Genomic DNA, 24,151 nt, shown 5'->3' on the forward strand with positions numbered 1-24,151 from the left:
CGTAAGGAACTTCCGACTCCTTCTACTCTTGCCCAACTGAATGAACGATTCCAGGTGTGCCGTGAGACATTGCTGTCTAACTTCATTGATGCCCAACCATTGTGAAATTCTGTTCCAAATTGTCTCCGCTTTTGGACATGTCAAGAAGCAGTGGTTTGCAGATTCAACTTGGTGGAAACACGCATTACACATAACCTCCTCGGCTTCCAGTTGTATTCTCCTCTTCATAAGATTGTCACAGGTCGGCAATCTGTTCCTGAGCGCCCTCCATGCCATGACTCTCGCTTTCTGTGGTGCAGGTGTATCCCACACTTTGGCAATTAAATTCTTGTTTGGATGCGGTGTCATATTTTGGATCCTCGTGGCCTTGATAAGTTCGTATGCCGATTTTGTTGTGAAGTTTTCGTTCTTGGCTGCACTCCAACACCACCCATCTTCAATTCCTGCAATAAGATTGACAGAAGAGATAAGAGATAGCAGCTCGTTAGTAGCCTCGATCTCACGCTGGAAGAGATCTCGCCTCCACTTCAACTCCCACACCCAAGCTCCATTGACCTACTTGCCAGCCTCACTAATTGTTGCATCCGTATTTGCACTTAAGTGAAAAAGCCTTGGGAATTCGTGTTTAAGAGGTCGTGTGCCCATCCACCTATGCTCCCAGAATTTTGTGTCACTCCCGTCTCCAATCTTGCGCTTAATATTGTTCCAAAACCACCTGTTCTGAGTTCCCCTACTCAAGGAAATAACTCTTGGCCACCATCCTGACCTATGTCTACCTTCTCCTGCCAGTGACGACCCTTCTTCCTCCCACTCAATCTCCCCATAGATCGACCTCATAATTCTAACCCACAGTTTACCTTTCCCGGTCAGATAACACCAAACCCATTTAAGCACCAGAGCTCGATTGAACCACTCAATGTTTCTGAACCCCAACCCCCCTTCATTCTTGTCACAACACAGGTCCATCCACTTCACCCAAGCAATTGATCCATGACTCGCACTCCCCCCCAAAGGAAACTACAAAAAACTGAATTAAGGGATTTGATAGTGGCCTTTGGTATGATGGAAAAAGATAGTTGAAATACCGGGATTGCCTGCAAAACTGCCTTCACTAAAGTGATCCGTCCAGCTAAAGAGAGTTTTTTTTTCTTCCATCCAGCCACCCTTCTTTTTACCTTTTCCACAATCGAATTCCATTCTACAACACTTTTACAACTACCCCCAATTTTGAGCCCAAGATAAGTAAAAGGGAAGGATCCAACCTTACAAGATATCACGTCCGCCATTCTCTCAAGTTTCTGGGCCTCCATCTGAACTCCAAAAAGGCTACTTTTATCAAAATTCACTTGCAGCCCCGACAGCAATTGGAAAAGTTTCAGAATGTACTTCATTGATTCCGCGTTGCTTTCTTGATCCTCCAGAATAAAGATTGTGTCGTCGGTATATTGGAGATGTGAGACCTTTATTCTGTCGTTCCCCATTTCTGCTGGTTTGACAAACTGTTTGTCAACTGCTCTGTTCATCAAAGATTCAAGACCTTCGGCTGCCACGAGGAAAAGAAAAGGTGACAACGGATCTCCTTGTCTGAGGCCCCGTTTAAGCTGGAATTCGCCTGAAGGTGCGCCATTGATCAAAACGTTGGCCGAGGCAGAGGTTAGGCATCCATCTCCTCCATAAGGGATCAAAGTTGAAGCGATCCAACATCGTATCCAAATAGTCCCATTCGACCGAGTCGTATGCTTTTGCAAAATCAATTTTGAAAAACAATCTCCCCTTCCTTCTTCTCTTTGCTTCAATCACTGCCTCGTTAAGAACCACCACGCCATCAAGAATGTTCCGTCCGCAGATGAATGCACTTTGATTTTCTGAAATGATTCCGTCCATGACAGCTCTCATTCTGTTTGCGAGTATCTTTGCAATGATCTTGTATAAGCTATTGATGAGTGAAATTGGGCGAAATTCATCCAAGGTACCTGCTTCTTCTTTCTTGGGAATTAGGACAATGAATGAGGAGTTGCCTCCTCTGGGGATCTTCCCATTTGAATGGAATTCCCTCATCACCTGAAGGATATCTTGTTTGATGGTCTCCCAAGATGTTTTCCAGAAGTTGATGTTGAATCCATCTGGGCCTGGACTTTTGTTCCCATCGCAGCTCCAAACTGCTTCCTTAATCTCCTCTTCGGTGAAATGTCTGACCAACCACCTCTTATCCTCATCGTTGATTTTTCTTGCAACAAAATCTTGGGGTATGATCGGCATCACTCTGTTTCTTCTCTTGTAAAAACTCTCGAAGAACTTCTTCACTTTCTCCTTAAGGGCTGTCGGCTCATCAATCCACTGCTGGTTGAAATGAAGTCCAGTCAGTTCATTCTTTTTTCTTCTACCCGTGATTGCTTTATGATAGAAGCTTGAATTGATGTCACCCTCCCTTAGCCACCTGACATTCGATTTCTGTTGTAGTAAACTGATTTTGGCCTTTGATTGGAGGATGATATTTGCTCTGATCTCGTTTCTCCGAATCACCTCGCTCTCTTCTAAACCGAAGACGTCATCGACCATGTCCCATTCCTGTAGTTCTTCCTTCAATGAGTTTATCTTCTGTTCAATATGTCCAAAGGAATTCTTATTCCACACTTTCAACTCCGCCTTCACAAGCTTTAATTTTTCCTTGAAGACAAAATAACTCCATCCCTGGATGTTCGCCTTATTCCACGCTTTCTGAATGACCTGCTTAAATTCCGGATGTTTAATCCAGGCATTAATGAATCGGAATGGCTTTGGTCCCCAGTCCATCTTCTTTGTATCAAGGATAATCGGGCAATGATCGGACATTGCTCTCGGTAATCCTCTGGCTGTCGAAGTCGGCCACTTCTCCAACCAACAATCATTAACCAAGAATCGATCTAATTTGCTCTTGCTTTTCCCGTTTGGTTGGTACCATGTGAATTTCCGACCTTGAATGTTAACCTCCGTTAGATCACTTTCCCGGATGAAAAAATCGAATTTTCTTGAGTCCGAAATTCCGTATCCTCCTCCAATTCCAACCCTTTCTCCTGCTTCTCTAACTGCATTAAAATCTCCCAACATACACAGACACAAATCTCTATTCTGCTCCACGATTAAAGTAAGAGTATCCCATAAAATGTCCTTGCCGTTTGAATCATTTGGGGCATAAACATTGATAAAACAACAGGAAATATTACCTGAAATCCACGTTCCCTGTACCACCACTGCTCCCGGTAGATCCCAACTGCTGGAAGCCAAGAACTTTTCTTTATTCCATGCGCATAAAAGTCCTCCTGATCTGCCATCGGAGTTTCTCACGGCGAACTCCATATTGTTCTGCCCCCACCAAGAATCCCCGATTCTGTCGAGAAACAATTCCATTTTTGTTTCCTGAATAAAACAAAGATCACACTTTTGTTTTCTGATTATCTCTCCCAAATCTCTCTGTTTTGCCACACTCCCCAAGCCCCTTATGTTATATGATAAAAGTAAGTTCTACATTCAAGTATTTTGTATTTTGTGGGTCTCTGCATTTCCAGTTTGATTTCTCATTTTTACTTAATAGGGTTTGCTATTTCTGTACAACGTAATGCCAACTGTAAGTCATTTCGATTAGATACAAATAACGAATTGAAGCAGATGTTAACTAACTTGATAAGACACAGACATACTTCTCTTGCGTAACCAAAGGCTGGTCATTTTGGCTGCCACGATAGTGGTGAGGACTGAGGAGAAGCCATCGCCTTCGCAACTAAGCAATGAAATTAAAAATGAATAAGAAAATCTTTGAATTAAAACTCTAGCTTGAAGGATCACAATTTAAGAAGATTGGTATCAATGCCGCCCCAAACCGTAAATGTGCCTACTATAATTTGAGGATTAGACAAAAAATAAAGGGAATCGAACCCTCTCAACTATACCCCTTTTATTAAAAATATCCTTAAACTTTAGAAATAATAAAAATATAATTTCTCGCCGTCTGTGGGAATCGAACCCACGACCACATGGTTAAAAGCCATGCGCTCTACCAGCTGAGCTAAGACGGCTTTGTTTTCTTATTTGCCTTAAAAACAATTTTATAAATTTATTTCAACGACCGACTCTTACATTTGCCCCTCTCTTCTTTTCCTCTTCTCTTAATTAGGCTACTCTTCTGCCAGAGACAACCCTAGGTGCAAGCTCCCCTCCCAAATCCATTACAATTTCCGAATCGGTATCCCTGCAAAGAAGTTGAAGATTTTCGATTGATTGGAGATGCTGAGAGTAGCAGGGAGGAGGCTGTCTTCTCTCTCATGGCTGTCTGCTCAGCCTTCGTCCGCCGCGCTAGCGTCCAGGAATCCGTTCACGCTCGCTGATTCATCCTCCAGCGGCCGCACCGCATCTGTTTCTTCACCTGCGGATTCGTTTGCCTGCATCAACTCCTTTCCCAGTCTCATCCGAGGTTCGGCGTTTTTCTCATTTTTAAATTGTTTTGCACTTAATTCTTTGATCACCCCATTTTCGCTTACATTTTTTGGGAGATCAGACTTTTAGCGAGATTAGATTATTGAAACTTCTGGATTCTTTTGTTGCTGTTCCTCCCTTCGAGTGGAAGAGGTTATATTGGATGTGGTTTATGTGCTCTTGATGACATTAGCTGTTTTTCAATCAGGAATCTAAAACAACCTTGTTTGGATACCTTTTTCAGTTGTATTATTAATTGAATTGCTCATTTTTTTTTATCTGTTTCAAGACATTCAATTTAAGATTGGGACTCTGTCTTATTTAGGCGGTATTCGTTATTTGTAGCAGCATATTAGTTTTGACTTCATATTTCGTTTGAGACTAGTTATGGTGAATGTGCTGTCCATTTCAAATTTGTGCCATTAATTTTCACTGGGATGAATTGATCAATCTTTTTTAGGGTCTTTGTGGGACTGGTGAGTGGTGTAATTAGCCAACTTTCATGAAAACTCCTTTAAAATAAATATGACTCTGAGCCATTTCCAAGTGAAATGTGTATTATAACTGTTATAATCGTATAGATTATTCAATGATAGTTGTATGGCAAGCACGAGTTGCATCCATGGAGAATATACTTATTTAGTTAGTTTGACTGATGAAGGTTAATATTTGTTTGACTTATTGAATAATAGCTGTATAGCAGCTTGATGTATCATGTATGGTATTAAATATCCGCACTTTGAACTCTGTTCTTTGAGATTCTGTAGATGTATGCAATCAGCTGTCACCTGGTCTTTGCTTACTTTGAGATTCTGTATCTTGATGTCTGCAATCAGCTGTCACCTGGTCTTTTCTTAGGAATTGTTTATTGGGTCTTTTTCTTTTTGACCTTCCCTTTTACTGCTCTGGTTAGAGGTCGAATAACGACCCAGTCGGGGAGTAACATCCACAGAAGATATTAATGTATAAGCTATTGATTTAGCACTATGGAATTCCACAATGACTTTAGGCATGAACTAAACTTTCAGGTTTCTATTGAATGTAAGTTTTTGTAAGTTTTCCATTATTATCCTGTTGGGACACTCTGTACATGGATGGCATTTTTGAACATTAATCAACATGCATTTTACTGAATTAAAGCATTTCTATTTCTTTATGCTTGTTATGTATTCTGATATAAATGATGTGATTTGATTTTAATTTTTTATTGAATTCTCTTGGTCTTACGAGAAAGACACGTGTTAATTTTTTTTTTTAAATCTACACTTGTTGAAGGTGAAGTTTGGAAATAGAACAATTCCTTATGTCGTATATCAACAATTAATGCGAACTCAGATGCTAATTTTCAATTTTTGATTCTAGCATTGAGCGAAAGGTTACACCTAGAGGTTCTGTATTATGGGGCAATTCTACTCCACTAGTACCAATAGACAACATAAGGAAATAAGCACTAGACCTAGGAATCAACAACACAAAACCTTGTTAGAAATGACCCCTTATTGGACTTGGGACTAAAACTCGGGTGGGTTGCACATCGGGCATTTACCCTTTGGTATCTATTCTAGTTTTACAAAGGCGGTTTATGCTTTATCACCTTATTTCATATGGCGGTAAAAACAGGCGAGGTTTCCCCCCTCTTTCTTTGTACCATTTATCATTCCTTAAGTCCCATAGGTTTGATCTTGTAGAATTTGAGCATTGAACGAAGGTACAAAATCGATCTAATTGATTTTTCGATCAAAAGTATTATGTGAAATCTTAGGAGAAGCTGAGCTGCCATTTATCTTCATTCACTTCATTGTTTTCACTGCTATTTATTTGTCATTTTGCTAATCATTTATTCATTCCTCTTTATGTTATTTGGATATGTCCTCTTCTAATTAGATACTGAATATCCCAGTTTACTTATTTTGGGTGTGTTCTCCTTGGTTGCAAATTTATCATGATAAAATGAGGAACTAGAAAAGATGGAAAATTTGATCACACCATTTTTTTTCTCATGTTCTCTAGGGTGGAAAACATGGGGAAATATTATGACACCAATACCCCATGATAATATTATCATAAATTGGAGTGGAAAATTATTTTCATGCTGCCCGGGGAAAAATTATCCACCCTATGGAACATGTGAAAAGAGTGGAGAAATGGTGAAAATATATGTTTTCCACCATTTTCCATCAAAGAGAACTCCTTGTAATTGCAACTCCATGGGTAGCTTAGTTATACTTATAGGGAATGCACAACTAAATGCATTAGCTGCATTGTCTGGTCAGATGTGAGTATGTTTTGGTTCCATATGGTTGGTAATTTGTGAATATGCTTTATAAGTCAGTCAGTTATTTATGTTCAGTTATATTAAATGCACTTTTAGCCTGTCTCCTTTTCTCCTTGTTGTGTGTCAAGAGCTGTTTCCCCATGATTTTTTAGCAGGTCCTCTTAAATCGATTGTGGTCTGTTACATATGGTCTCAATCCATCAACCTTTTGTTAAACTTTGCAGGCTTTTCTTCTAATGCCATTGCTCCAGGACATGATATTGGTCTGATTTCGGAGTTGCCTACGGTGGCAGCTATTAAAAACCCTAGCTCAAAGATTGTCTACGATGAGCACAACCATGAGAGATACCCACCAGGTGATCCTAGCAAACGTGCATTTGCATATTTTGTTTTGACAGGGGGGAGGTTTGTGTATGCATCACTGGCCCGTCTCCTGGTACTCAAATTTGTTTTGAGCATGTCTGCCAGTAAAGATGTCCTTGCTCTCGCTTCTCTGGAAGTTGATCTGTCCAGCATTGAACCTGGGACAACTGTTACTGTGAAGTGGAGAGGAAAGCCAGTTTTCATAAGGCGCCGTACTGAAGATGATATCAATTTGGCCAACAGTGTTGACATCAGCTCCCTTCGTGATCCACAGGAGGATGCTGTTAGGGTTAAGAATCCTGAATGGCTTATTGTTATTGGGGTGTGCACCCATCTGGGCTGCATTCCCTTGCCAAATGCTGGTGATTATGGAGGTTGGTTCTGCCCATGCCATGGCTCTCATTATGACATATCTGGTAGGATCCGTAAAGGACCCGCACCGTACAACCTGGAGGTTCCCACATACTCCTTCATGGAAGAGAACAAGTTAATGATTGGGTGAGAATTAACTTTCTTTCTGGATTTCCTGCAGCAAGAGCCAGAAACCTGGGGGAGTTTATATTTTTAAGCTTGTTTGTAAGTTGTAATTTCGTCTTTAAGGCTGTCCCGTCATGCTTCATTTGACTTGAACAGGGGCTCAGGTTTTTTGAATAATGCTGGCAACTTTCTCTTTCTTCCACCTAAATAGTTGGTTTCTAAGATTATGACCAGAAATAAATAGTGCTGTAAACTGTTTATCCATTAGAAGCTCTTTGTTGATTCTTGATGTTCTTTATAAGTTGCCAATTGCTTACTGGTGGAAGTGTAGTGATTTTGGTTTCTGAAACGTGTTATTTAACTCAAATGTAATAAGGGATCATTATGAATAGATCCTGTCAGTTTTTGTATGTCAAGTGCCAGGATTGTGTTTATATGGGAGGCAATGTGTGATAATTGATATAGAATTACAAGATTATATTGTAACAAATTAATAATGTTCAAATATGAATAGCCTCTCTACTCGATCCGTATCAGCACTCCTGAATGGGTACCAACTTCAATGGCCCTCCAACGCAATTGGGAAGCTGACTCTCATCGATATCTTGGAGCAGAGTAGCTCGCAGTTTTTTGTCCTCTACGAAAACAATCTGCATTACAATAGACAAATGCAATTGAAAAAAATATGACCAAGTTTGTGTGTGTGGTCTGCGAAAACAATTTGGAAGTCCAATGTAACTTCAATTTGCAAACAGACCTTTTTCTTTGTGTTTTTGTCAATAAACGGATAAACCATCTTCCATGCAGTCATAAATATGTAGGGCGCGTTGATGATCAACAACTTGCCCAGCCTCTCGGGGTAGCAATCCTGTCATAAATTCAACAACGGAACGATCATAGGCATTCGTTTCCTACTAGCATATGCTGGTGTCACTGCTAGTTTTTCACACAAAAATCCTCTTACTTTTCAATTAAATAATGTGTGTGTGTGTGCATGCGCGCATAGAGAGAGAGAGAGAGGTCCTACTTGCAGAATAGATAGAGCAGCAAGATATCCTCGAATGTCACTGTTAGAGTAACCCCATCCCTCTAGATCAGCAATGGAAGTGAACTTCTCATGTCCACTTGGCATTCTGAAATAACAGTGTGTAAGAATGATTAAAAAAACACAAGGTCGAGAGTTGATACAATTGATTTGGTTACTAAAATCTTACTACTTTTGTTGGTAGGCACAACAGAATAAAGAGGGGAAACAAACATATACATGAATTAAAAAAAATTGAAAATAGCACAGAGGCCAAAGACATAGGTCGCTCCTAAGATATGCAGCTTCTAGATATAGAACGAAGACTTGAGTAGTATATAAAATCGACAAGATTACCTCGCACAAATTTTGTCAAGACTGAAAGTAACATATCCTGCCATAAATGAGGAAATAGTAGTTAGCGCAAGACTGGGTCATTATGCAGAAGTCAGAACATGATACAAGAGGTAACAACTTGTCAATTGTCATCAAATACACTAATGTCACATTTGAATTTGTCAAGACCACTTATACTACAAACCCATGACATGCCTATACTTTTTCCTTGCATTTCTCTGTGATTATATCCAAAGTCAAAATAGATGAGTTAAGAATATCTCATACCTTAGAGAATATTTTAGTTAAAATGACGAAAACTATATTAAAAAATTCCAACTAAGAGAATTTATTCAGATTAGAGATTACTGTGTGGTATTGCTTACGCTTAAACTCTTCCACATTAGTGGATGCAGGCTTATGCCGGGCAGCGAAAACGAGGACAATTGGGCGTCCAGCCTTATCATATCCTTGCATAAATAACTTATTTTGGGCCAGATCATTAGGAATTTCTGATGGAGATATGAAGCCATTTGGAACAAATTCTCTCCTCCATTTCAAATACTTCAGAAACATAGCTGATGCCTTCTCAACATCAAGATCGCGAGCCCGAAGAAATCTACGGAACATCAACTCATCCACATCCTGCAAACCCCAAAAGCATAATTTCAACATTTTGCACACAGGCGACATGCATAGTTAATCGGGACATTGGAGTCTAGATTAAAACCAGATAAGAATAATAGGGATGGGGTGCTTGATCTCATCAACACCACTACCGGGACTAATTGAAGTTCGAACCAACAAAAGGGGGTTATACTCTGATTTTGGAAATTCAATAACCTCAGAGCTCAAATTCAGTATATTCTATATTAATCACCATTTAGATGCATTCCTCCTTCTTAAGGATCTCTTAACAGAAAAGATAGAAGTCTAAACTACCAAGTGTGAGACACTAATGCACTTAGAGGGTGTTTGGTTGAGCTTATAAGCTCTTTAAAATAGCGTATCTTTCAAAAATGGCAAATAAGCTCTTAAAACAATTTATAAGCTATGAATAATAAGCTTTAACAGCTTATAAACACCAAAAATGTTAAGTTCATCAATTCCAACTTATTTTTTATAATCTTATAAGCAACAATCAATTTAAAATAACCTCACCATATATCCTTCCAATTTCTCTCTCTCCTTAATTTTCTCTCTAACTTAAAAGCTCAAAAAAATGCTTTTGAAATTTGGGGTTTTTGCTTATCCAAACATTTTGACAACTTATAAGCTCTTGAGACATTACAATGTATAAGCTCTCGAGGCATTATATCTTATTCTTAAAACATCTTATTAGCTATGGGAGTTTAAATAAACACCCACTTAGAAAGGCATAAGATCTAAGTGATTGCTGCAACCGACTTGCACTACTCTATGTAACTTTTCTAGAGCTGTGAAAGCTCATCGAGGCAAATAGACAGTTTTGATCTTCGCTGACTGCAACCAATTTTTTACATCCTTGGAACACTTTGAGTCTTGTCTATTACGACAGAGAACTTAACCAGTTTCCACGATCACCGACAACCGCTGTAAACTAATCTACCAAATTACAGGGTTCCACTACTCAAATCAACTCATTTTTTTTTCTACAAAATATCATTGATCAACAACCGCAACTAAGTAAACCACGAAACTAATCGAAGATGGAGATTGATGAAATTCAAATACTGAAATAAAGCGTTGAATAAGTGGAAGATCAAGTGATTGAGGTGACCTTAGCAGAGGGATCTTGTTTTAGGACAAGCGCTTTCATACTTTGAATTCTACTACGCTCAATTTCTTCTCTATTCTCAGAGTTGAGCTCCCCTTGTTTTGCATCTTCGGACTCCGAGGAGAATGTCAGAGACTGAAACTTCTGCCGCAGATACGAAGTCATCCCCTCGCTTTCTCTCACTACCGGCAATCAAGAGAGAGAGAGAGAGGGAGAAGATCCTGACTCCTGAGGAAGGCGCCGAAGTTATAAATGGAACTAGGGATGGCAGTGGATCCTGGACCCGGTCCAGATCCGTGGATCCAGATCCGATTTTACGGATCTGGATCTCAATTTTTTGGATCCGTGGATCTGGATCCGGATCTGGATCTCATTTTATAAAACGGATCTGGATCTGGATCTTGAAATTTGAGATCCGGATCCGACCCAGATCCGACCCGTGGACCCGATTATATTTAAAATATATTATTTATTTTTTATATTTATTTTATTAATAATATTATATATATTAAAAATTAAAAATAATAGAGAAATTAGAATAACTTTAAAAATTAAAACCCTAGTTTCCAATTTCCAATTCTAATTCTCACTCTAACCTCTCTCGGTTCCTCTCCCAATCTCCCTCACCCGCCGCTTCAGTCACTCTCCCTCAATCCCTCGCCCGGCCGACGCCCGCCGCCCACCGCCTCACCAGTTCGCCCGCTGCTTTACCAGTTCGCCGCCCATCGCCTCACCAGTTCGCCCGCCCGCAGCCGGCGAAGGCGGGGACCTTCTCCGGTTCATCCGCCACCTTCAGACCTTCTCCAGTTCGCCGGTCGACTCTACGTGCTGCCCATCTCCATCTCCGGCCGCCGCCTGCGTCCGGTCGCCGCCAGACTCCACCGCCTTCTCCAGTTCGGCAGAATCCTTTTTATTTTATTTTATTTTATTTTATTTTATTTTATTTTTCTTCTACTTGTATCCTGCAAATTTCTCTCTGTTCCATACTGTTTTCGAATCTCTGTGAATGGGGAAATGATTTATGTGTGCTTTGAGTATAAGTCAAATCTAATCTTATAAAGTATGATTTATGTGTGCTTTGAGTTTTAACTTTTAAGTCTACTGCTGCTTTACATTTGTTCATGATGTTAGGTTTGTTTTGAGTGGATTCATATCTCCATTTTGTGAATTTATTTTTGAATTTAATTTGAAAATAGTAGATCCATGGATCTGGACCCGTGGATCCGCGAATCTGATGGATCTGGATCTGGATCCAAAATTTTCAGATCCGCGGATCTGGATCCGGATCTGGATCTGGTATATGAAAACGGATCTGGATCTGGTATTGGCCAGACCCGGTCCAGATCCGGCCCGTTGCCATCCCTAAATGGAACTCCACCATATGCATATGTGATATGAATATGATATAAATTGCTGAGAAGAATAAATTTGCAATAAATAGCTAAAAAGGTAGTAGTTGGCGGAAGATGTGCCATATTTTGGTGGACTCAATTTATTCTTACAAATGGATCGCCACATCTTTTCAATTCTCCATTGTTTTCTTCAAATTGAATTTTGACAGATAGGGGAATATGCACCCTTTAATTTCTTCTTCTTTTCATTTCGCTTTGTTTTTCCAATTTTAAATAAAAAGCGATATGAAACTACAAATTTGGGCATATACTTTCTCCGTTCCACCTTTTAGTATCTATTTAAAAATAATACAGATTTTAATAAAATAATTGAGTGTATTGTGAGTGGAATCTGAGTTTCATCTTTTGTATGAGTGTTAGAATAATTAAAGTGAAACAAGAGTTCCACCTACTTTTGTTAAAAATAGAAATGGATGCTCAAAAAAGAAAATTGAATATTCTCTTCGTCCCACTGTATGTGAGACCTTTTTTTTTTAACACGAAAAATAAAAAAAAGTGTATTTTGTTTGTAGGTGAAAAAGTGAAAATATGTTTAAAGGGTAAAATCTTTATCAAAAAATGAAAGAGTCTCACTTACAGTGGGACGCCTTAAATAGAAAGAGTCTCAGATACAGTGGGACGGAGGAAGTACTAAAAATTGGAACGAAAGTAGTACTCCCCCGTCCCACCGAAAATTGTGCATTTCCTTTTTTGGTAATAATTTTACACTACAAACAATGTGGCCCCACACACATTTACACACCTTTACACTACAATCTTATTCTCCTTAAATCCCGTGCCAAAAGAAATGCACCACTTTCGGTGGAACGAAGGGAGTAATAAACAATAACCACGTAGTATGGTACAGATTTAACTGGTACCCACGGACAGCTCACGACTTTTAGTCCCAACGATATATACATGTGCGAACTCTTATATGTATCAATTTCTAAGGTTCAAACTCTTATATGTATAGGGGTGCGCTCCAATGAGACCCTTATTTTTCCGTGAGACACTGAGATTCTTATTTTTCAATGAATAAGACATATATACTGATGAACAAAACAATATATACTGATGAATAACAAAATTTAAAAAATTGATAATGAATAAGGTATATATATACTGATGAACAATGCAGTATATACCGATAAATAATTAAATTTAAAATATTTCGCTCTCTCCACGATTCGAACCCTGAGAAAAAAATTCGCCCTCTAGGTACAATATTAGCTATAAGAGTGATAAAATAAACGCATGAGATAGTGCTAAGATCTCACTAGTGCTTCCCTAAGTAAATAAAAAAAAAACAATTTATTTAACTTATTTTTAAAATAAAAATAAGATTAATTATTTTTTATTGTATTTGTAAAAGATAAAAAATAAAAAATGAAAAAAATAAAAAATAAGTACAATATAGACAAGATATTAAAATAATTAAATCTAATTTTTATTTAAAAAAATAAATTAAATAAATAAAAAAATCCATTAAACAAATTTGTGGGTGGTCACAATGTGGCTATACAGATTTATTGATAAAAAAACTCATGATTTTTAGGATATGCAAAATAGCCAAATCATTTTTGTGGTAATAAATACATGTAACCGAATTATATATTCCATCCGTGTATAAAAAATAGTCCTACAAGGAGATGACACGAATTTTAATAAAAATAATTGAGTGTATTGTGAGTAGAAAATGAGTCTCTTTCAAAAAATAGTGTTAATAATGATAATTAATGGTATTGTGAGTAGAGAAAGGGAATCACCATATAACATAAAGTTTCTAAAAATGAAAAGACTAATTTTTGTGAACGTTCCAAAATGGCAAAAATTAGCTATTTTTTGTAAACAAACGGAGTATATAAAAAAAAGGGGTTTTGGCAAATAAAATCATAAATTATTTCGAAATTGCAATTTTAACTTGACTTTTAAAAAATAATTTATAATTTTATTTGTCAAAATCCCTAAAAAAAATTACTATATTTATTCTTGTGATTTTAGATATCCACTAAAAATGTAATATAAGGCTGACATTCGAAATAGATGGATCTTTCGGATATTAGAAAGCAAAGGGTTAAGGCTGACTTTTTTCAGCCCGTATAGTATTTGGGATTTTCGATCCAGTCAGCTAGGCCTTCGAGCTAGTTGGGCTTTGGTGTGGCCCATCGAACCTGATTTTAGTACACTCTTACACGCGATGCATAATAATTATAAAAATGAAAAAAATATTTTTAAAAGATAAATATAATATTAAATATAATTTATAAGTAAAAAAAATCAAATTATTGTTTTTTTTTAAATAAAGACATATATTATGTATTTAGAAATATTTTCTTATGTACAATATTTGTATTGTATAAAAAATATTTATGTCGCACATATTTTTATTTATAAAAAAATACATTCTATATACATCAAATGTTCAAAATCATGAAAAAATTCTTTAATTTAATATGAAAATAGTAAAATATACTCCCTCCGTCCATGAAAGAACTTCTTAGGAGGGAGTGGCACGGGTTTTAAGAAAAAATATTGTTGAGTATATTGAGAGTGGATAAATGGTAGTTGAGTGTATTGGGAGTGGTAAAAAAATGTTATAATTAATATTGGGAATTGTGAAAAGTGAAAAGTAAGAGGATTATAAGTGGTGGGGTATAGTCCAAAAATAGGTAGGAAATTCTTTTGTGAACGTCCCAAAAAGGAAAGATAGGAAGTTCTTTCGTGGACGGAGGGAGTATATTTTAATAAATAAATATAATAATCTAACATTTTCAGAATAAATATTTTTTCTCTCTATCTTATTTCCTCTCCCCTCTCATTTATTTCGATTTAGTGGATTTACTCTCCTCTATCCTCACATTTTTTTTTCACAGAGTGTTACTCTTCTCTCTCTTATAAATTGTCGTAAATAATACTTATAATTATAGAAATTCTCACTAAATTGGCAAAAACTGTATTTTCAAATATAATAGTATATAAATATGTTTCAAAAAGATATCGTATAATATATAAATATAGATTTTTTTAGAAAAAAAAAAAAGAATCAACATTTTCTCCTTGGTGACTCAAACTCCGACTTATTGGTTAGAAAAAAAGCGTCTTTCCAATTAAACTGCGCTTCGTTATCACATTCCCTTTATTTAGTTACTGTCTACTGGATCGTGGCTGTTGTTGGTCGAAAGAAGTTTCGGTGGCAGCGCCAGCGGTAGTTTAGGGGAGTTGTCGACAAAATTTAGAGGGATAAAGAGGAAGATGAGTTAGGATTCTAAAGAGAGGAGGAGAATTTCTGCTTGTATGTGTCTGAGACTAAAAAGGAGAAGCCAGAGACGAGATAAAGAGAGAATGGTTTAGGGAAAAAATTTTAACTAAAATTTACGTTCCATTTTTTTTTTTTGAAATTACAAGACATCTCTGAATATAATCAATTATGCAATCCACACGCAGGCGGGACTTCATCACCACCCAAACAGTGGAAAAACATCACCGCACGCAGGCGAGAAACACTTTGCATGTGGGACCTCAACACCAAACAATACAATACCGCATACAGGCGGAAATACAACATCACTGCACGCAAGCGTGATTGAACCCAAGACCTTTCACAAATGAGAATCTTTGAATCCCTCAACTTTGCCACTAAAGCAAGGTTTCATTGACTACATTCCAAATTATTTAAGCTTTCATCTAACGTTTGTCGATAAATATTTATAAAATTTACTTATTAAATAGAAAATTGTTTTCACATTTATTTTCAAATAGTCACCTAATTCTTCTTAGCATTATTTAGGAGAGTTCGACGTAGCGTATGAGCTTTCATCTAACGTTTGTCGATAAATATTATAAAATTTACTTATTAAATAGAAAATTGTTTTCACATTTATTTTCAAATAGTCACCTAATTCTTCTTAGCATTATTTAGGAGAGTTCGACGTAGCGTAAATTAAGGGGATGTATTCGTTCAACATTTTAATAAATTTATGCAGACTTTTAAAATTTGAGTGTATTCATTCAATACTTTTAAAAGTCTATGAAAATCTAGAGGTATACGTTCAAGACTTTTAAAATTCTATAAAAATCAAGAGGTATTCGTTTCAGACTTTTAAAAATCTATGAAAATCTAGAGGTATTTAAAAATCTATGGATTTTAAAATTTGACTGATTTTCATTGATTTCATTCAAAAAAATACACATGAACAAATCCGACCTCAGACCACGAGATTTCAGAATTCTTCAAATTCCAGCGCCGGCTGGATTCCAGCGATCGCGGCTCCAAGAAGCTAGCGATCGTTAGCACTCAGCGGTAGCTGGGCCCGTTAAAACCTTTTCACCGAATTCTTTTCCTAATCCCCAAAAATGAAGCCCATTCCTCCGAGGCTAATTCCCACCGCCGCGAACCATAAAGCGACTAAAATCCCCCATGTTGTGGCGTTTTCCACGCTGCAGAGCCACCACCACCTACGGCGGCAGGAGGAGGAGAGCCGCGCTGTGCGGGTGTCGCTCATTAGCGATTAGGAAAAGAAGGAAACAATTACATGCCTTGACAGCACGCTTTCAAATTCATCTACAGAGACCAGGACTGCTGCTGGTCCAGTCAACTCCTTTAAATTCTTAAATCTAACAATTGGAGCGACAACTTTCTCACGTCCAGGATCTACAATGCAACTATGAGTAGGTGTACTCATTCAATACCCAGCGAACACTTAATTTTTTTTGATGGAACGTGATTTGAATGAGTTGTTGGAGTGGACTTTAGCTAGCTAGCTTCTAAGCTTTATTATGTGGAACCCAGCGATCGCTGGGTATTTATATTTCACTTAGCCAGCAGTCGCTGGAACCCAGTGATCACTGTGAGTTGTCCCAGCGCTCAGTTAACTCCAACGAGCGCTAGGATAGTTGATTTCAAATCCGTAAAAATCAAAATTCGTTCAAAATCTGTTTAGAATTCCAAAATACATGAAGAATCTATGTAAAATCTGTAGATTTTTAAAATCTGTAGATTTTAAAAATCTATTAAAATCCTGAATGAATGCACCCCCCTAAAGATGCGTGAGCCTATGTTTATTATCCCCTATGCCCTCAAATAATAGCCTTAATTTTATTTTTTGAGGTGTCCATAAAAAATACTCATATTCTATTTATGGACACTATCCCACAACATATTAGCCTCAATATATTAATTTATTTTACAATATATATGGTGGTCTCATTTTTCACTCATAATATAATTAATTATCTTTATCACCATCTTTAAGGTGGAACTCTTTCTCAAACTCATACTCCCTCCGTCCCGCGAGTCTTGACACGTTTGGGTTCGACACGGGAATTAAGGAGTTGTAGATTAGTGTTTTAAGTGTGTAATTAATAAAGTATAAAATTGATAAAGTAGGAGACAGAAAGTAATAAAAGTGATAAAGTAGGAGAGAGAATATAATAAAGGTGATAAAGTAGGAGAGAGAAAGTAATAATTATTGCCCAAAAAGGAAACGTGTCAAGATTCGTGGGACGGCCCAAAAAAAAAAACATGTCAAGACTCGCGGGACGGAGGGAGTAATATACTTCATCACTTTTATTAAAACTCGTAACACTCCTCTTAAAACTATAATGAAAATTAATTACAAAAAAAAAACATGTCAAATTGAATGGGATAATCCAAAAGAAAATACATGTCAAGTCAAATGGAATGGATGGATTATTATTCTAGGGATCTTCATTATCAGATTTTAAATTAGGAAGTTATTTATTCATTTTAAAAATTTTAAGTTTACTTTTTAAGTTTTCTTTATTCAAAGATTTTATTTCATCAAGGTATTTATTTTTTAAATAAATATACCAAATTTTATGCATTAAATATGAAAGATACGAAAGTTCGTCAATTCAAGTTTCAACCCTATAAAAAGAATTGCTTGACGACTAAGTTAGACAGAAGTCTTGAGATATTTGTTTCGGAAGTCTTGGGAGTAGCTAGGGTCGGAACGAACATTCTAGATAAATTATAATTTTGCATATCAACTCAAAATTTATTGTGATAATTATTGAATTATTGATTTAATCTGATTTTGATATTGATATTAAGATTTTGACCTAATTTACTCCTGATATGATTAGTCAAATGAGTAATGTGTGATAATTATTTGTACTTATCACACTACAAAAAAACGCGTAAATAGCGACGAACATTATCGACGGCGGCGCCGCCGCCGGCAATTACCGACGGCACGGCGGCGGCAAAAAAGGCTACCCGCCTTTTGACTATTACCGGCGCATTACCGACGGCAAACGGGCCGCCGCTAATTAGCGGCGGTTACGCCGTCGCTAATTTAAATATATATTAATATAAATATATATTATTTATTACCGACGGCAATTGCCGTCGGTATTTACCGGCGGCAACCGGCCGCCGCTAATCACCACCGCCGGTGACATCCGGCGATAGCACCACCGCCGTCCGGCCAAAATTACCGACGGCATTTTTCCGCCGCTAATTACCGACGGCATTTGCCGTCGGTAATTAATTTTATTTTTTTTTATATTTTTTTATTTATTTTTATTTTTTCATTTTTTTTTTCATTTATCATCTAATAAATTGATCAAAGATAAAAATACAAAAACATTAAAATCAAATATATATTGAAATACAAGTGAAAATTTAAACATTGATTATTACTAATCTAAGATTATTACTAAGAATTCAAGATTCGTAGTAAGAATAAGAATCTTATAATTATAACTTAAGAATGTTAATTTGATTAGTGATTCACTCATCAATCATCACTAATCCAAGATTATTACTAAGAATTCAAGATTCTTAGTAAGGTATTTAACGACGGCGTTCAACGGCGGTATTTAACGGCGGAAATGCCGGCGGCTTCGCCGCCGTTAATTGCCGGCGGCGGTCGATCGCCGTCGGTAATGGCGTTACCGACGAGCCGGTTAGCGACGGCGAGTTGCCGCCGGTAGCCTTTATCACCGGCGGCCGTGTCTTATTACCGACGGCAAAATGCCGTCGGTAATCGTGCGTTTTTTTGTAATGTCAAAAGGACGTCATTTTTTTTTGTTCCTTACGTTGCACATATAACCTCGAAAGTTAGGTTGATTCAAAGAATTGGATGGCGAAGAAGTGGCCATTCAAGAACAAAACAACTTAAATTCTTCTCACTTTTTTTACTTAAAAAAAAAAGAAAAAAAAGTTGAATATGACATTAGTAAAATGAGCATGCCTAAGATCAAAAATTGCGAATTCGAGTTCCACTAATAGTTTTATAGGTCAAATCACCATGTTTGCTATTGCATAAGAGTAGAAGTTACTCCCTAATAAAAAAAAAAGAGAGTAGAAGTTACCTATTAATTCTCTGTGGAAACGCATTTTCTGATCTCCATTAATTTCGGCTGATTAAAGATAAACGATACATGATAAAGTGCACCAACCTAAAATTTCTCACATGTATATGCTAAACTTTCTTCTGTAATGCAAACTAAAGTGTCTCTTTTGCTGGCTTCAAAGACAAAATTGTATGTTTTACACTTCTTAAACCTTCTATCGTAATAATCAAGTTACTTTAATTTGAAGAAGAATGCCTCTCAACATCAATTTAGTTTTTTGGAGCAAACATTATAATCAATAAATGACATTATAATAAATGAAAATAGATAACATTAATTTCTGTTAGACCTAACTCCTAATTCTATGTTGCCACTACAATTCGGCCGTGTTCCACACCATGGCAGTCGAACTGGCGTTTCATCAAGATCCAATTATCCAAGTTGATGTAATCCAACTCCTAATTTTGCACGTACCATAATCAATATCATGAGATTTACAGTGAGATATATGGATGGTAAATGCATTAACTATCCTAGTAGTAGATTACAAGTATTTTGGAAAATCTTACAAAAGATATTGGTGAGCGTAAAATAAAACTCACTAAATGCAATTAGTTTATGAATTTTGTAATTTTTTTTTCTACCCAATCTCCAATATAATGATTGAAGTGAAAACGTTTTAACAATCTAGCTAAGATATTTTTCGACGTCATTTATAAGTTAATTTGTATCAACAATTGTGACACGATAATTAATAAATGATTGAAAGATGTGTATAAGTGAATTAAATAGTTTTTAAAATAGTTTATTAGATGAGTTTTTTTTTTCCGTAATTATTGAGTGTAAATATGATTAAAAATATAAGAGTATGTGTATCAAAATGAAAACATCACACTCATGTTTGGTAGGCTTTATAAGCCTAAATAACCAAATAATATGGAGTTATCTATGTGTTTGGTATCACTTAAGTGATAAGACTCGGGTTCGATCCCCATTGGGAGCGAATTTGGTGTTTGGAGAGATAAGGTGGGTTTGGTGATTTCTTGGAGTGTTTGGGGTACTAACTGCTAACTTCTAACATTACTTTGTCCGATCAAAAAAAAAAAAAAATTTATGTGTTTGGTATCTCAGATTATTAATTTAAGATGGCCCGATTAAAATCAAGGGCCTCTGTTATTTCACTTTTGAAAGACAATTTCACCTCACTCATGAGATAAATTAATCTTAAATATAGTAACCATTCATTTTATTACTTATCTTGTATTTCTAAATATGAACAAAAATAACAAAAAGTTTTTTTTTAATGAACTAAAGGAGTAGTATAAAATAAAATATTAATTGGAAGATGCTTCATCTGATCCTTCCTGACGCCCTCCGGATCTGCCCTATCTTTCTTATTTTCAGTTACCCATGTGAAGGTTATATATCAACAAACTTCGTTATGGACTGATTCGGATCCGAATCACAAAAGAGAAATAGAATATTTTAAGAAAATATTGAGATTTTACTAAATTGTTATTGGATGCATTTATTTACTTCTGCATCATATCTCGTCTACATTTACATAAGCAAGTTAATCCCAATGGCATTAATGGGAAGAAATCCTAAATTACATTGACCTAAAAGCTGACCTAATCTCATTTACTGAGTGGAAGCAATTCGAGTTATTACATACTACTAAAATTTGGATAATGACTAAAAAGAATAATGACAAGGAGTGGATGACGTTTCGTCTCAGCATGACGGAGGCAGATCCCAACTTTGACTCGTTGACTCCCATCCCAACTGTCAATAATATTATCCGAATTGCATTAATTTCATGCGCTAAATCGATCGTTTGGTCTACCACCCATCTTTATCCAATCTTTTATCCGTAAAAATTGCGTTCAATTTTATACCTCCATTTTAAGACAATTTTTATAAATGATTCTCCTGCTCAATTAGTATTTTTCGGTCATCCAGCGTAACATTATCTGAGAATGTAATAATCCATTTTACCGTGTAGTAATTTTACAACTGTTTTGACAGCTAGAGAGATCTTTTTCAAAATAAAGTCGTGATTCCTCTATATATAGTCCTCTCCTCCCATTCTCTTTTCAAGTCTCTACATCTCTGCGTCGCATTTTCTGAGTATATAGGACTTGTTGTCAGTTTCTCTCTCTACAGTTATATAGCTATTTCGCATTCTTCTCTTGTTCCGAGTTTACAGAGGAAGAAATGGCGGGTGGTGGTTTTGGCCCCGGCCCCGGCAACGGCAAGGGGAAGGAATATCCCGGCAATCTCACGGCGCATGTGATTGTCACGTGCGTTGTCGCAGCCATGGGCGGTCTTATTTTCGGTTACGATATTGGAATTTCCGGTACTTGTTTTTTCCTTTCTCATGTTATTAATTTTTTGTACCCCTTGTTCTTCAGAAAATATATATAGATAGATTATGGAAAATTTGTGTTTGGTATATTATAGGTGGAGTGACGTCGATGGATTCATTCTTGGAGAAGTTCTTCCCCTCCGTGTTCAGGAAGGAGAAAGCGGATACATCGACGAATCAATACTGCAAATTTGACAGCGTGCCGCTGACTCTGTTCACGTCGTCCTTGTATTTGGCGGCGCTGGCCTCCTCCATTCTCGCGGGGACGGTCACCAGGAAACTGGGGCGGAAACTGTCAATGCTGCTCGGCGGCGTCCTATTCTGCGCCGGGGCTCTCATTAACGGCTTCGCTTACGCTGTTTGGATGCTCATTCTCGGCCGTCTTCTTCTCGGAGCTGGAATCGGCTTTGCCAATCAGGTACTCTTTTTTTTTTTTTTTTTCACCACCAACCACAATATTCACATTCTTTGGTTTCGTTTGCAAGTTGTTGCTACACAACAAAAATGTGTTTCCAGCATGCCATTTTGTGGGATTTGTTTTATTGCTTTGAGATCTTTCAAAATTCCTCTTGTGATTTTTAAATTATTGGGTTCTCAACCCCAAAAAACCATTGGCTTCTTTGTTCCATCTGTCGGCGACTATTATGATTTACTTTTTTTTGTTATTTTATTTTCTAAAAGAATATATATATTTCAAATTTTGATATCTGAAGCAAATTCGTTTTTAAATAGTGTACGAAATACCTTTCTGGATAATTAATTGGATTCCATATTTGATCAATATTAATCACAATTTCTTTGAATAGTGTATATCACTTATTAGGTAGTAGAAAGAAAGAAAGTTGAAATAATAATAAGATTTGACTTTATTTTCCCAAACGCGGAATCTGAACCAGCCACGTTCAGTTTTTCTTCGTGGGTGTATGAGCACCATATATGTTTATTTCTCCAAAAAAAGGAGTAGTAATTAACATGCACAGTAAAAATGTCAAAAAAATCATAACAGTAATTGCGTTGGTTTGTTGATGCAGTCCGTACCTCTGTACCTCTCGGAGATGGCTCCCTACAAATACAGAGGCGCACTAAACATCGGATTCCAGCTATCAATCACGATCGGCATCCTGGCGGCCAACGTGCTTAACTACGGGTTCGCGCAGATCAAAGGCGGGTGGGGCTGGCGGCTGAGCTTGGGCGGCGCAATGGTCCCCGCTCTCATCATCACCGTGGGCTCCCTAATCCTCCCGGAGACGCCCAACTCCCTGATCGAGCGCGGGCAGCAGGACAAAGCGCGCGCCGAGTTGAAGAAGATCCGCGGCGTGTCGGACGTGGAGGAGGAGTTCCAGGACTTGGTTGCGGCGAGCGACGCCTCCCAGAAAGTGGAGCACCCTTGGAGGAACCTCCTCAGGAGGAAGTACAGGCCGCACCTCACCATGGCCGTCCTCATTCCTTTCTTCCAGCAGTTCACCGGCATCAACGTCATCATGTTCTACGCCCCCGTCTTGTTTAAGACCATCGGCTTCGGCGCCTCCGCCTCCTTGATGTCCGCTGTCGTCACCGGCGCTGTCAATGTCGGCGCCACCATGGTCTCCATCTACGGCGTTGATAGGTGGGGGAGACGCTTCCTTTTCCTCGAAGGCGGAATCCAAATGCTTATTTGTCAAGTACGTCGCTGTATATATATTCGAGTTTGATTCAATTCATTGATGCAGGTAATTGATGTTTGTGTGTGTGTGAATGGCAGATTGTTGTATCGATTTGCATTGGTTTGAAATTCGGGGTAGACGGAAATCCCGGGCAGCTGCCCAAGTGGTACGCGAGCGTGGTGGTGACGTTTATATGCATCTATGTGGCTGGGTTCGCTTGGTCGTGGGGCCCGCTGGGGTGGCTGGTGCCCAGTGAGATTTTCCCGCTGGAGATTCGGTCGGCGGCGCAGAGCTTGAACGTTGCCGTCAACATGATCTTCACTTTTATTGTGGCTCAGGTGTTCTTGACTATGCTCTGCCACTTGAAGTTCGGCTTGTTCTTGTTCTTCGCCTTTTTCGTGGTGGTCATGACCCTCTTCATATACTTTTTCCTGCCGGAGACCAAGAATGTTCCTATCGAGGAGATGGCGCTCGTCTGGAAGAAGCATTGGTTCTGGTCCAGATTCGTGACTGAGGATGATTTTCCTAATGGATCGCTTGAAATTAACCACCAAAAAGCGTGATTCCGAATATTTACTTTTATGGATAACCAAAATATTTGTGATATTTCAAACTTATTGTGATGGTTCTATTGCTAGATTTTCCCCTTTCCTTTTGATTATGTTTACGAGAAAGAAAGATTGCATGGTTTCAATGTCCATATTGTGATGATTCGGTATATAATATTATTGATATTATACCTGAAA

The 24,151-nt window shown here is 37.6% G+C and overlaps 3 protein-coding genes and 1 non-coding gene across 4 annotated transcripts; 2 read left to right on the plus strand and 2 right to left on the minus strand.

The window, feature by feature from the left end:
* Positions 1-3,979: 3,979 nt before the first annotated feature.
* On the minus strand, positions 3,980-4,052 carry TRNAK-UUU (transfer RNA lysine (anticodon UUU)). The gene has a single exon. It is a non-coding gene; the product is annotated as a tRNA-Lys (tRNA).
* LOC130985606 (cytochrome b-c1 complex subunit Rieske-4, mitochondrial-like) lies at positions 4,050-7,865 on the plus strand. Its single transcript, XM_057908670.1, has 2 exons — positions 4,050-4,447; positions 6,949-7,865. The coding sequence occupies exons 1-2, from the start codon at positions 4,261-4,263 to the stop codon at positions 7,587-7,589; spliced, it is 828 nt and encodes a 275-aa protein (XP_057764653.1). The 5' UTR covers positions 4,050-4,260; the 3' UTR covers positions 7,590-7,865.
* Positions 7,866-7,895: 30 nt separating this feature from the next.
* LOC130985607 (uncharacterized) lies at positions 7,896-10,939 on the minus strand. Its single transcript, XM_057908671.1, has 6 exons — positions 10,684-10,939; positions 9,311-9,569; positions 8,946-8,982; positions 8,592-8,697; positions 8,322-8,432; positions 7,896-8,214 (listed from the first exon to the last, which is right to left on the minus strand). The coding sequence occupies exons 1-6, from the start codon at positions 10,843-10,845 to the stop codon at positions 8,098-8,100; spliced, it is 792 nt and encodes a 263-aa protein (XP_057764654.1). The 5' UTR covers positions 10,846-10,939; the 3' UTR covers positions 7,896-8,097.
* A 10,317-nt stretch (positions 10,940-21,256) lies between these two features.
* On the plus strand, positions 21,257-24,151 carry LOC130985608 (sugar carrier protein C-like). Its single transcript, XM_057908672.1, has 4 exons — positions 21,257-21,753; positions 21,858-22,180; positions 22,794-23,423; positions 23,504-24,151. The coding sequence occupies exons 1-4, from the start codon at positions 21,612-21,614 to the stop codon at positions 23,966-23,968; spliced, it is 1,560 nt and encodes a 519-aa protein (XP_057764655.1). The 5' UTR covers positions 21,257-21,611; the 3' UTR covers positions 23,969-24,151.

Source organism: Salvia miltiorrhiza, chromosome 5 (assembly GCF_028751815.1).
Source record: "Salvia miltiorrhiza cultivar Shanhuang (shh) chromosome 5, IMPLAD_Smil_shh, whole genome shotgun sequence".
Lineage (NCBI taxonomy): Eukaryota > Viridiplantae > Streptophyta > Magnoliopsida > Lamiales > Lamiaceae > Salvia > Salvia miltiorrhiza.

What these genes read in the sequence shown, in the direction of transcription:
- LOC130985606 (XM_057908670.1), top strand. Translation starts at nt 4,261, where the DNA reads ATGCTGAGAGTAGCAGGGAGGAGGCTGTCTTCTCTCTCATGGCTGTCT. An exon ending in CTTTCCCAGTCTCATCCGAG is followed by an intron (nt 4,448 to 6,948) that starts GTTCGGCGTTTT and finishes TAAACTTTGCAG; the next exon opens with GCTTTTCTTCTAATGCCATT.
- LOC130985607 (XM_057908671.1), bottom strand. Translation starts at nt 10,845, where the DNA reads ATGACTTCGTATCTGCGGCAGAAGTTTCAGTCTCTGACATTCTCCTCG. An exon ending in AACAAGATCCCTCTGCTAAG is followed by an intron (nt 9,570 to 10,683) that starts GTCACCTCAATC and finishes TGGGGTTTGCAG; the next exon opens with GATGTGGATGAGTTGATGTT. An exon ending in ACAAAAACACAAAGAAAAAG is followed by an intron (nt 8,215 to 8,321) that starts GTCTGTTTGCAA and finishes ATTGTAATGCAG; the next exon opens with ATTGTTTTCGTAGAGGACAA.
- LOC130985608 (XM_057908672.1), top strand. Translation starts at nt 21,612, where the DNA reads ATGGCGGGTGGTGGTTTTGGCCCCGGCCCCGGCAACGGCAAGGGGAAG. An exon ending in TTACGATATTGGAATTTCCG is followed by an intron (nt 21,754 to 21,857) that starts GTACTTGTTTTT and finishes GGTATATTATAG; the next exon opens with GTGGAGTGACGTCGATGGAT. An exon ending in TCCAAATGCTTATTTGTCAA is followed by an intron (nt 23,424 to 23,503) that starts GTACGTCGCTGT and finishes TGTGAATGGCAG; the next exon opens with ATTGTTGTATCGATTTGCAT.